Genomic DNA, 12,856 nt, shown 5'->3' with positions numbered 1-12,856 from the left:
GATGTAATACACACTGGCTGCAGACTACAAACAAACAGGTAACCACAAAGTCAAACTAAACACACAGCAGAAGAGAGTTAAACACCAGTAAAATGCCTCCACAGAGACAAAAGGAAAACAAAGGTGACCCAAGAACACCTTCACTTGAGCGACTGTTCCTTCCAGGCACAGACTGGAGCTCTGTAACTTCAGTCCTTAAGTACAAAGAAACTTCCTGAAATAAATTTAAGATGACAACTAACAGCCAGCCACCACTAATGGTTTAATTAGTCACATACTGAAATCTGCATGGAGACAACTGAAAGATCTGCCTGCAATGTAAACATTTCAGCACCAATACACACACAGGAGTTACAAGAGACACCCTTCTCCAGACTCCAAATGCACTAACAGCACCCACATGGATACTGAGGAGTCTCCAAGGTCTAGTACACAGCAAAGATCTTTTGCACTCAACTTTAACCTCGCTTGTTTGTTGCCTTTATGGATACCTGCAAGAGGAATTTTATGGTACCACTGCAAAGGAGTGGCACCACACACACAGAGGCACAAAGGCCTTGTTACCTGCAGAAGAATGAACAGAGAGTAATGCTGGGGAGTGAGTGGCCTGGGGTTAATTTACTGATATTGCTGCAAGACAAACAAAAAAGAATCACATGCTTCAAATGAAACCCTTGCACACTGGTGGGCAGATATAAACACATCTAAAAACAGCACCTCCACAGGAAGGACTCAAATAAGGCAAGAACTTCACAGACCAAACCATCAGAAATACCAAGCCTTTATTACAAAGAAAAATTATTCCACAGAAGGGGTTGGCTTCCCTCCATGCATGCTGTCAGTCCTGTCACCTCCTGGGTGTGGTGAAGTGCTGCTGCTAGGTTCATCAGCTCCAAAGCCTAATGGTGCCTTGGGGTCCCAGTTACAGGTGCTCAGGCATTTTGATTCCACTGAATTGCTCACTAGATCTTGTTGCCAGCATCGAATGGGCCAAAATAATGAGCCTGACGCTTGGACAAGCCAAATGCCACAAGGGGAAAAAAAAATTGCCAAAAAACCCAAACCAAACCCACACACTGGACACTGTTATCACTAAGAGAAGTCACCTGACTTGCTTTACATCCACATTGTAAATAATTTCACAAGCAGGGAAATGAATATGCTTGAGTCTTATCTTCACTTGGTGAGCGTGAAGAACGTTTGCTGAATCCCTTTACTGGTACGTGCAAGCACATGGTCACAAAGCCTGAGAGCCAGCAGAACTTGCCTGAATTAACGTTATCTATTGTTGTTTGGATTTTGAACAAAATTGATAGAGTATGAACCAGTTGATGAATCCTGTTTTATCTGGAAATTTTCTGTTGACAGACCAAAGGGGCGAAGAACCAGATTCCCAAGATCCTTCAGTTTGCCTACAATGAAAAGGAGAGAGAATACAGTAAATGTTAAGCAAGGGAAACTCCCCATTGAGTTATGTCCAACTACACAGGCCAGCCCTACTCACTTATTTCTGCAGTTTGTCAATATTTAGGCTCTCACGTGAATTCAAAAGAATCAATCTCAGCTGTGATGTAGCTCCTGTCAGCTCTGGGATTGAGAAGTTCCATGGTGGAACTGAGCGGTCTGCCAGGCAGCCCTGATGATGAGCCAGGGGCTGCAGAACATCAGGGCTGTGTGGTGACAGAGGCGCCTCATTACCTCAGTTACAAGCTCTAGAGGCACTGGAATTTAACAGCTCACGATGATGTACTGGTGATCCCTACACTGAGGCTGGATATAACTGACAGAAGTGAGTATCAGCAGCTAACACAAAGTTGCTGGTTCAGGCACAGTCACAGCTCTACAAACACCCAACTGTGCTACAGCCGCCCCATTTCTGAGACTCCCAAAGGACACAGCACAACCCAAATGGCTCATTTATCATGAAAAAATCCCTCTCTAACTGTGTATCCTGAGACAAAGAAAAATAAAACCAAGTCATCCTTGCAACTGTGGCTGCACCTGCAAGCCAGGCAGCCCCCTGAAGCATACAACTTTGCAGCCTTTTTGCTTACAAAACAAAACCTGGCCACGATGTTGCATGACATCTTTCAAAACTACAGCTCTCCAGGGCTAATTCAGCACTGCAAAGAGCTCTGAGCAACTATTATTTAACAAACATTGTTAAATATACCTAGGCTATAACAGTTAACATCTAAAGGCTTCTATCTTTATATGTAACATACACGCTTTCTGAGTCCAGAAAATGGACCTTGCAGCTGCCTATAAAAGGGAAAGGGCAACAAAAGGCCATCATCCTTCTTAAACACTCCTGTCTGAACAGAGATGATAGACTAGATAACATGCATAGCCTTAAACAGGAAGCAGAGGCAACAATTGCCATGCTGGCTAAACTCAAAGTCAGTTGAGTCACTGGCATGAGGAGACAAAGGAAGATGATGGTTGGTTTTCCAAGGAAAGCATTACTTTCCTCCTGGCTTCCTACTGTAGGCTAATTTCTGCAGGAGCAAACAGGAAATACTTTGCAAGTGGAAGCCTACCCCACGTTTGCCTCCACAGGCTGCACACCACCTTTCAAGAAGCCCTCTACCTCCTACCAGATCTTCAAGACACTGAATTCTGTTTTGCTGTAAGTTCTGTGTGTGCAAACAGCAGGGAAAAAGTGACAATGACAACAGCCAGCACACAGGAAATTCAGTTAAGCAACTGCAGCTGTACCTACAACATGCAAGCACCACACCTCCTCCTACTTGTGTGTGTGTGCTTTCCACAAGCCACCTGAAGCCACGAGAAGCATCTTTGATATTCTGGTCCTCTTTGCCTTTGTTTCCATAGCTGGCCTATTAGACTAACTGCAGAGCTGTATGAACACTCACCATGGTCCTTATGTGTCCCTTCCAACGCAGGATATTCTTTGCTTTTCCTAAGCTCTTTGGTTTGTCCAAGCCCCCTGTTCCTGCCCAGCAGTGCAATTATACCTCTGCTGCTACTACAGGTTTCCTCACTGCAACATATCAGCCAGAACTTCATCCAGGCTTTGTTGCTAAGCCGTACTGAAGCAGCAGCTTCACAGCAGTGATAAGGAAGTGCAGACACATAAGGAGCAAAGCTGTAAGTTCCTTGCAGAAAGAGACAAGCAGTATTTCTGTTGCACAAATGGAGTACAGGCAGATCAAGAGCTTTGCCTTGCATGACACTGCAGCCCTGCTACTGCACTCAAACCAGAAACCGTATTCGAGTCCCAACTTAGCTGGGGAAGGAGACACCTTATCTCTTAAGTCTGCACCAGTTCACAACAGGTTAAACACCAGCACCTGAAACCCAAACATGCTATTGGTTTTTCAATCACATCTCCAAAATTGAATCAGGAGCTTATCTGAACACTTTGAGAGAAAATAGAAAACCAAGCTATGGAAAGGTTTCAACCTAAGGAACGACTCAGCCTGGCACAAAGGAGCTAACAGCATTACTGCAGTGCTCCTGAACACGCCCAACAATTGAGATCTGGCATCAAAGTGCTGGTTCACAACCAGGTATCCTTCAGAGGTCTGTGTAGTTGTTTTAAAGCAAATCTGGTCTTTGGGAGTCAGCATGGAAATTCTGCGACCGTACACGGGAAAAAGGCAACCTCAGCCCACAAGGGCAGCTGGTGAGCAAGGCAGAGGTTTTCTTTAATTCGATTTTCTTTTTCTCTTTGGATTAATGGATGAGGTGGTTGAGCGCTCTGGTGAGTCACTCCAGTGAGTATCTTAGCTAGGATCAGCTGCTTTGTACTGGTGGCAGTGTTTCCTTTTTACCACTACACCCTCTTTAAGCTAACCATTAAGTTCATCATTTCATACCGCATCCTAAAGCCATTTTGGCTATAAAAGTATAAAGCTGTTAGCAGCATCCCTATCACTGGGTTGAATAGCTGCTATTGTACTTCTGGGCAAACATTTGGTCATTGCTCAGCTTCAGGTTCAGGGTGAGAAGTGCCTTTGTCCGCCGGTCACAGAATCCTGGCATAGTCTGGCGTTGCTGGAGCCAGTTGTGAACAGTTCCCGAGTTATCCGGGCGCTGCAGCTGGCTCGAGAGCCGGCAGACGAGTTTCCCTGCTACAGGAAACTGTGAAAGGTCTTTTCTAATTGGTGTTAGGAGGACGGCTCTTTTCCGGTCAGACTGGAGCCAATAAACACACAACAACTGCCTTGGTATTCCTGCTGGTAGCCAGGCCAGCTCTGTGGGAGAAGCTAGAGACTATATATTTAATACCGCGACTGAATAATTAAAACAATACAGTCATAGGTCACCTTCCTGTTCTATCACTTAAATCCACAGCCAGCGATGCCTTTTGGTGCAGCCACATTTAATGAATTGTTAATGAAGCAAAGAAAGCCTTTGCCTCTTCCGGGAACTCAAAGCCCAAAGCACTGCTCCTGCTGTCTTGGCGCACATAAACCCATCATTGTAGGGAAGCGTTATTTCCTCCTCCCCCACTCTCTTCTTTCATCCCTAAATTAAGATCTGTAGTTAAGTCCAACCTCCCCCTCCCCCAAAGAAAAGCTCTCTTCAACCAGAGCCTGTGCCTGAAGGAAGGAAAAAAGCATGTGGAGCTGTGACTCAGCTGCAGAGCTCTCAGCAGTCCAAAGCTCCCCTGTCCCCATGCAGGGTCACACTCTCCTCTCCCAGACCATATTTTCATAGACCTTCTTCTTTCTATTTTAGAGACCCTCTGTCTACTCTCCACCTGGATCTCCAGCATGTTAAGTTTCTACAGGAAGGCAATGTTTGAGGGTTAACACAGAAACTAACCAGTAAAAGTTGATTTAGAGCTCAGAAGTCTGGGATTCATTACTCACCTAAACTGCAGCATAACATCCTGTTGCAAAAGGCAGATGCTCAATAGGATTTTTCACTATTTACATTACATTTTTACTCTTTACAGCCAAAATTAATTGCTATTCTGACTTCCTGGCAATTGGAAGTTGAAAAGCCATATATTGTTTGTGTTAAGATTTTTTTTTTGGATAAAAGACAAATTTCCTGATGAGGTCTCATCTTTGTGTAGCTTTCTGTATTAACAGCAACATTTCTTAAGCAATTAGAAGAGCGAGGACAAATCCTGTTCCCTTCCCTAAATAGAAGGCAAGGACTGAACTAGAAGTAGCTGTATATCAGCTCTGGTTTGACACCCTATATACAGCGTTGGGGTTTAGCTACTCAGCTGCAAACACAACATACCCTTCAGTATAAAAAAGAAGAAAGTAATTCAGCAAGCACTAAGCCCAATAAATAAATAAATGACCTGAGTAGCTGGAAAATCTCCTCCTGGCAGAAAGACTCAGGTGATATGCTCTGATAGGCCATCCCATTAATCACATTAACAATCAGGGACATGTCACTGTTTTCTGGAATGCACTCATAGCCTAAGCCAAAAGTCCCAGTAGTTTTTTATTCAATTTTGTGAACTCTGTGTGTTGGAGATGGGTTACAGAGATTGGCATAGGTGCCATCCCATGTTTTTTATAGCCAATGTACTTGGATCCCCCGTGGCCACGCAGAAAACATTAGTCATCCCAGCTTGCAAGCCGCTAAACCTTGCTCAAACTACCCAAAACTTCCCCTCTTCTAACACCTTCTCCCCAGAGGAGCTGGTCCCAGCTGTCACAGAAATTATAGTTCCTCTAAACAAGACTAGCTGTTGCAGAATAGCTGGAAATCTTTGGCTTTGAACTCGGAAGAGAAATAAAAAAGAACAGAAAATGGTGAGGAGATGCTCCCATCCTGGGCAGTTACTAGGGCAAAGGATGCTGGCGTTATGCAAGCACAAAGGGAAAGGCCCACGTGGATCTGAAAGCTGCTTTCAAAGCCTGTGTAAGGTAAGCTGCCTTCAGTGGGAAACTCGGGCTTGGTTCGGGCTGAGCAAACTCCAGCGGCAGCGTGACCTGCACAGGCTGAATGGGAAATCCCAAAATCCATACAGACATCAGACCCTTGCAGAACACAGAGCAGAAATGAACTCAGACTGGCAACCAAACGGGATCCTTTTAGTGATATGGGCTTCCCTGATCACATGCACTATACCACTCACACACAAGAATTCCCAGTTAGGTTGTCTGGAAGAAAAACCCAGCCAAGAATGTGTACTCTGACTTATTTACACACAGTCGCTTAAGAAGCGGTTTCAGCTTCTGACAAACTACGTGGCAATGAGCTGTGGCACTGGAAAGCAGGAAATGCACTTGGGGAAGGAGGAAGATGCACCCCATTTGTTTGGTTTGTTTGTACACAGCTCCAGTTTTCACAGCTGGGTTGGGTAGTTGGGTTTGCAAGGACTTAGTTTTAGTTGAAAGAATAAAAGCCTAGAAAAACAATGTTACTGAGCGATTTACTGACTAAAATAAGAATTGAATTCAACATTGAAACTTCAAAGGAGCCAAAGCATGAAGCTCTAAAGGTTTTGTTAGCTATTAACATAATTTTAGTGCCAGTGTGCCTGGACCAGGTCTAGTCTGAAACTATTCAGATGCACTGAACTTGCTCTCCTGGAATCAAAAATTCTGAGGTACCACCCAGACCCCTGAGCTTACTGCCTGGTGAGAAGGCAGGGGAATGAGTCTGTTTAACCAGTAGTCAGCTCATCTCCTAACAGACCACCACAGGCACTTGGCTATTCTGACACAGTACTTGGAATGCAGCCTTAGCAAGAGGAGAAAAAGAGAAGTTGAAACAGCTCAAAAACATCATACAACAAAAACATCAAAAGAAAGCTCTTAACTACCACAGAGTATCGAGTCTGCCTTTCACTCCTTCCACAACTCCCACCTAATCCCCTTTGTTCAGCTGCAAGGGTTCTTCCTTAACCTCTGGCAGAACAGCAGCATTTTGTAACCTTGGGAAGCATTTACTTCCCAGGCTTCATGGTTAGATCCATGACATCACTGCTCTCTGTCTCTTACTGACCAGCTACAGGAAATTTGGTAATAATTAAAGAAGAATTAGTCTGGTTACTGCCCATATTCCTAACTTAAAGCCTTCTATTAAGAGAATGTCTTACAGGGAAAACCCTTGCTTTGCATTACACTTCTGATCATAAGCAGCGCTAAGAATAAAATCCTGCCTGCCCAACTGACACCTGTAACTGTAATGATCCATGTGATAACTTCTGAATCCTGTTACAGGCAGAGGTTGTGGATGAACACAGGGTTATGGGCTGGACTATCATGCTCTTCGTCTGGTTTTCCTGGCTGTTTATACCAGTAAACATCTGTGTGTCTCCCTGCACGTATGTAACACCACTGAGAAGGGATTCCTTTCTTCAGAGTCCCAATACAAACAGCCCAAACTGGTTCCCAAAAGACCAGTTCTGAAATCCTAAATGCCACAGGATTAACACTTTTTATAAAGATCACATCTAGTCTGAAAACTAGCAAAAATTAGCAGTATGGAAGTAGGTTGGTAATGACAGTTTATAAAGCTGGATTTATTATAGTCCCTGATGATTATATTACTTAAAATATAAAACCATCCCATGCCCTGCAAATGGGCACGATCCTTCTGGAGATTTTCTGCATTTCCCCTTTATTTATAGCACTATCACACTTAACCTTTTTTATTTGTGGCTTGTTCTAAGTACAAGGGTGGAAATTGAATCGATTATGTAAAGCTCTGAAAGCCTCACTGCAACCTCACTAGGTCAAAACAGGTACAAAGCAAGAGCAAATCAGCCTCCCTGCACAGCAAGAAAAAAAAGTCAGCTTCAGCATAAGCCCTTGAAACAGTCTCTTCCCCAAATTTTTAAGAATTTATGTTACAGTATGCAAGAGAGCTTATTTAACCTGATTTTCTGCAGAACAGCAAAATGGTCATCCCCTTTCCCATCCCAAACCCTCAAAGCCCACTCATCTAAAAATAGCATTTCATCTAGTATGTGTCACACCCAGAATGAAAAACCATGTAACAACTGAAAGCTATTTCTGTAAGAGGTTAGGTACAGTTAGTTTATCTTATACTGTCATTTGTCCTTGCATTTCTCTGTGGATTTTCTAGGCTATAAATGAATAGATTATATATAAACACCATCCCCCCCAAACCCTCATTGCAAAAAGCACCAGGAAGTCAGATTGGCTTAGGTAGTGTCTGAACCTGTAAGAATCAGCAAACCTGATAAGTAGGAGAGCACAGGCCATGTGGACAGCAGCTTTCTTTGGGTGGGAGGTTGCCCCCAAAACTTAGTTCAACCACAACCCTGTGAGGGCACAAGGAAGCACTTTGTACTTAAGGTTATGTGTGAAAGCCAGTCTTGCTTGGGCAGTCTTATTTAAGGAGTTATTCTTTTGAACTACATCAATCCAGCTAAGATATTATCCAAGCAATACCACACAGCAGGATGACAGGGGCACCTACATTCAAATGGGTTATATAAATGAAATTCTCTTTTCTACAAACAAGTAGAGGCAGTGGTATCCTTTGGTATAGAGTGTAGAAAGGAATGAGAGATGCCGTTAGGAAATCTAACTCCACTCTTAGCATGGCCAGGTGCACATCTGTAACACCAGGCAGGTCTAATTCAGCCTCCACACAAGCAGAACCCAAGTACTATATAAATATGAAGAGCTGCACGTCCATAGGTTGGAAGTGCTACAAAAAGAACCAGATTTATTTGTGCAGACACAAGCTCAAACACGTTCAGTTATTACAGCTGCTTGACTTCTTTTACGTACAGGCTTAGTGAAAACCCTGTTTCATCCCTTCATGGGAATGCTGCCTTCCAACACTTATTTGCAGACAGAAAGGGCAGAGCAGTTGCTCTGTTTCAGACCATTTTACTTTGCTTTTACATGCATCAATACTACACTGGTTGAGGGGGCTGTGAGTATTTCTCTCTAAGTAATAGCCTTTTTCTGTAGGAGAGAATTCTTTGGCTACTGTAGGTGAAATAGAGAACTATGAAAAAAATCGGGAGATTAACACAAAGCCAGTATTTCCTTTAAGATTTACCTTCCTTAAATTCTATTCAAGGGATTCTACTCATGCATTATTATTTTTCTGGTAGACAATTAAGATTATTATGCAAGTTACATGTACACACCACTTACCTAACATTTCTTTCTTTAACTTTTCATTCCGCTCTTCAATTTGCCTAGGTAATCGCTGTGGAGAGAGAGAGAGAAATTGGAATCAGACCCATGCTTTCAAAAATACTGTAGGTCAAGCTCAGGGAATTTTCACATGCATAGCCAGGATACAGTGTTTATGGTTTAAAAGGAATCCTTATGTCAAACCACGCTTTCATCTTATTTTGGAAGCCTGTAATTCATCCTATGACATCAGTTCACATAAACAGTAAGTCATAACTTGTAAGTGCAGGTTTCATACATTTTTACTGCTGAAAACCAGATCTGATCTGTTTTCTTGGAATTTTAACTGAAAAGCTTATGGAATTTAGGAGACTTACAATTAAACTGCATTTTAGCCCTATTTCCTCTGCTGCATGCATTAAAGAGAGGCTGGAGGAACTAAGCACACAGCATTTGACTTCTGAACATAAACACGGGTGTCATGAGGTGAACAGCCATAAAGTCAGTTCTCAGCAGCATCATGCTTTCAGGGAAACCCTTTGTGAAAACATGAAGAACTTCTAAATACAAATAGTTTATCAGAAGATCACTAAATTAACTGTCTGTGAACTTCAGGACACAGTTTCATGAGCAGCATCTTATTATGCAATATAAAGCAGAGCTCTAAGGAGGACAGGGTATTAGAAACGTGGGCCCTGAGCTGGCAGCTCCTCACAGGGAGGGAACACAGTTCATCCCCAGCAAGGGACTAGTCCAAGGAAAGAGTTCCTTAACATGGTTTTTGCCTTCTCAGAACTGGCACCAGTGCTAAAATCTGTTGCACCATCACAAACAAACTTTTCACATGCATGTGTTTTGCTCCATGTTTGTAACCATCATTTTTACATAGAGCTTTATATCCACTGCAACCAAAATACCACAACACCATGGTAAATTAAACTTTGCCTTTTCTATATGTGTGAAATACCATAGCAAACTGAAATATGTAACAAATGACAGTTACTTTTTAGACATCTTTTTCACATTTGCAGAAGTACTATCTCAAGCTTTTATTACTATGCTTATTACTGCAGAATCCTGGCACTTCAGCATGCCATCATATGCAAAACCAAGCTGCCTCTTCTTGTGGAGGTCATAGGAAATAAGACAGAGCTGCTGCAATGGTGTTATCAGTGAATTAATTACAGTTGCAGACTCTGGTAACAGGTGCAGAATTCACTCCTGATACACTTCCCTTGTGATAATTAACTTCTCAACACAGTTAAAGAATTCATTTCCTAATCTTGTTCCTTCCTGTCATTTACAGCTCCAGTCATCATGGATAGGTTTCTCATCCCAATATCACTGCCACAGTGAAATCAGACATTCATCTCAAGGTAAAGCCTGCTGACAAGGCTGCCTTCTGTTCCTCTCCTCTTCAAAGCAGGATACCATGGTGAACACAGGTAAATACACTTCATTTTCTTTAGTGATGGGGAAGAGAGGTAGTATACCCCAGAAAAATAAACAACAGATAAATGAGTATTGAGGAATAGAAAGCTGATGTACATGGATGGCTAATCTTGAAGCCAGCCCAGGCCTAGCATCACCACCAGTGAGCCAGTTCTAATTAGCTCAGTCAGACCTCATCTGACTCCTGCTGACCCAGAGGGGGTTTTTAAGTTGGGTGCAGATCTGGACCTAAGCTGTCTGCATGAAAACATGTGTGGATATCTCCAGGCTCTAAATTCAGTTTGCATTGTGGCTGTGAGATTGGCTCAGCCTTGAGGAGTTTGGCATATACAGAGTGGGTCTCTCCCATTTGGGCATAAGGCTTCAGCAGGAAATGAAGACACAAATCCTTGACTTTAAATACTCCAGATTGTTTGAACACTGCTGTTCCAATCACTCAGCATGTCTCACTCCAGGAATGTATTTGTGAGGTTAGTTATCTATGGAAAGGTATCTGTAAGGACAGCTCTTTATCTGGTGTCTGTGATACTTGTCTCAAAGTACAGCTTCTTCTGGTAAATAAGTTTACCTGGCATGCCAAGCCCTCAAAAGCAGTACTGAAGCTACAGTTGTTACACACCTGCTGGACCCAAAACCTGAAGACTGATACCATACAACAAACACTGCATGGGAAAGCATTGGTAGGGACTATTTGACCCCAAATCTTTGAAATTACAAACTGTTTGTCATTGAAAATGTCCAAAGTAACTGAAGTGTATGACACCATGATTTAAATGAAAACACCAGCACTGTACTCCTGAAATATAAGTAGAACTGAAGTTTTAGAGCAGCCACCAAATCAGGAATCAAAGCAAAGAACTACTGTGTGTTTAACATTTTAAAACTGTCATTTACCAAGATCATGACATTTCCCCTAAAGCAGTGTGTGAAATATTTGCTGTGTACAGGAAGGAGAAAGACTTGCTCTAACAGTGAGTGAAGCCAATTTTCAGATTCTTTTGATGAATGAAATTTACAGATTATGACTATTACAAAAAGCATAAAACTAGCTGTCAGTATTTCCTTAACAGTTGCTTCTACCCTGAAACTTGACAAAGCATAGGACCAGCTCAGGGCAGAATGTCCTCAATCCCACTGCAGTGTAAATTGAGGGCATTCTGTACATGTTCTGCACCACATGTGAGCCTAAAGCCTCTGCCTAGTAAAATGAGGTCAAGGAGCAGAAGTTCTAAGGAACAGTCAACCTCTGTACTTCCCAGCTACAAAAATTAAGAATAAAATACTGATCATTCTAAAACATTCCTGAAACATGGCCAGGAAGAACAGCAGCACTGTTAATAACTCTCTTTTAGCACAAACCCCACTGGTTACTGGGCAAGGGCTCTTCTTTGAGATTATTAGAGGCATACTCACTCAGTATTGTGGTTTGAAGGAGGTATCAAGTACAGTATCTACACCTTCAGGGGGTTCCAAACAGCCAAGAGAGATGTATTTTAAACTATTTGCATTTTGTTCTGACTGCTGACAGTGTTCCCAAATCTTGATCTGTGGAGTCCTGACTGACCAGTGGATCCTAACAATCTGACTGATCTTCACAGTTGTCCTTCGTACAATGGGCTGCTAAAACACACTTACACACTAATACTGTTTTACCAAGGAACTGCCTAGATTATACTAGGCCTCACCCTGGAGCTAGTCTAATGCTAAAAGACTACAAGCTGCAGAAACTAAACCCCACTGCTTCCTTCAGAAATGTCAGCAGACTCCTTGGCTGCATTCCTAGATCAAACAAGCCATAGTCTCAGCTAGGAGACCATAAACAAGGCCAACACAAATACTCTTTTCTACACTGTGCTAGACCCATCACATTCATTACCCATGCAGTAATGATGTTTGACAAGCTTGTCATTTATGAGGCCATTGCCAAGAGCTAGGTGATACAGTATTCTCCTGTTCTCAACCAGATGCATGCAACCAGCATCAGGGGGTTGTTTCACAGTAAACTGACCTTGTCAGTCTGTGCTACCAAAAGGGATGGCCCCGATTCCTGCACTGCCTTGACCACATCTTCTTCTCACCAGGATTTGCAGTAGGACTTGTCTGACTGCCAAAAGCCAAGGCAATATACAGGTATTCACTCTGGGGCTTTTTGACTGCTGGCTCCTTTTGCTGGTTGCTGGTGTTCCCTCGAGCAGTTAGTTGTCTGCCAGACTCCTACAGGACCAGCAAGCCCCTACAGTCAGACAGAGCTTGTACCAGCACTAGCAGGAGGAGAGCAACAGGGCAGCTCTGCAGGCAGCAGGTGGGTTTAGCTGCTCTGAGGAACCCTTGGCACTAACAGG

General features: G+C 43.0%; 1 protein-coding gene across 1 annotated transcript in view; it reads right to left on the bottom strand.

Moving 5' to 3' along the window:
* Window positions 1–765: 765 nt before the first annotated feature.
* Window positions 766–12,856, bottom strand: part of TTC1 (tetratricopeptide repeat domain 1) — a 31,833-nt gene continuing 19,742 nt past the window's right edge. Inside the window, exons 7-8 of the mRNA XM_084268798.1 lie at window positions 9,081–9,135; window positions 766–1,412 (exon numbers count right to left, since the gene is read on the bottom strand). Of these exons, the coding sequence (XP_084124924.1) occupies window positions 1,279–1,412; window positions 9,081–9,135 (189 nt within the window). The 3' untranslated portion in view covers window positions 766–1,278. The remainder of the gene's footprint in view (window positions 1,413–9,080; window positions 9,136–12,856) is intronic.

This window comes from Gallinula chloropus (assembly GCF_964237585.1).
Source record: "Gallinula chloropus genome assembly, chromosome: 10".
Classification (NCBI taxonomy): Eukaryota; Metazoa; Chordata; class Aves; order Gruiformes; family Rallidae; genus Gallinula; species Gallinula chloropus.
The sequence above is the reverse complement of the archived record's forward strand: the minus strand, read 5'-3'. Positions and strand labels throughout refer to the sequence as shown.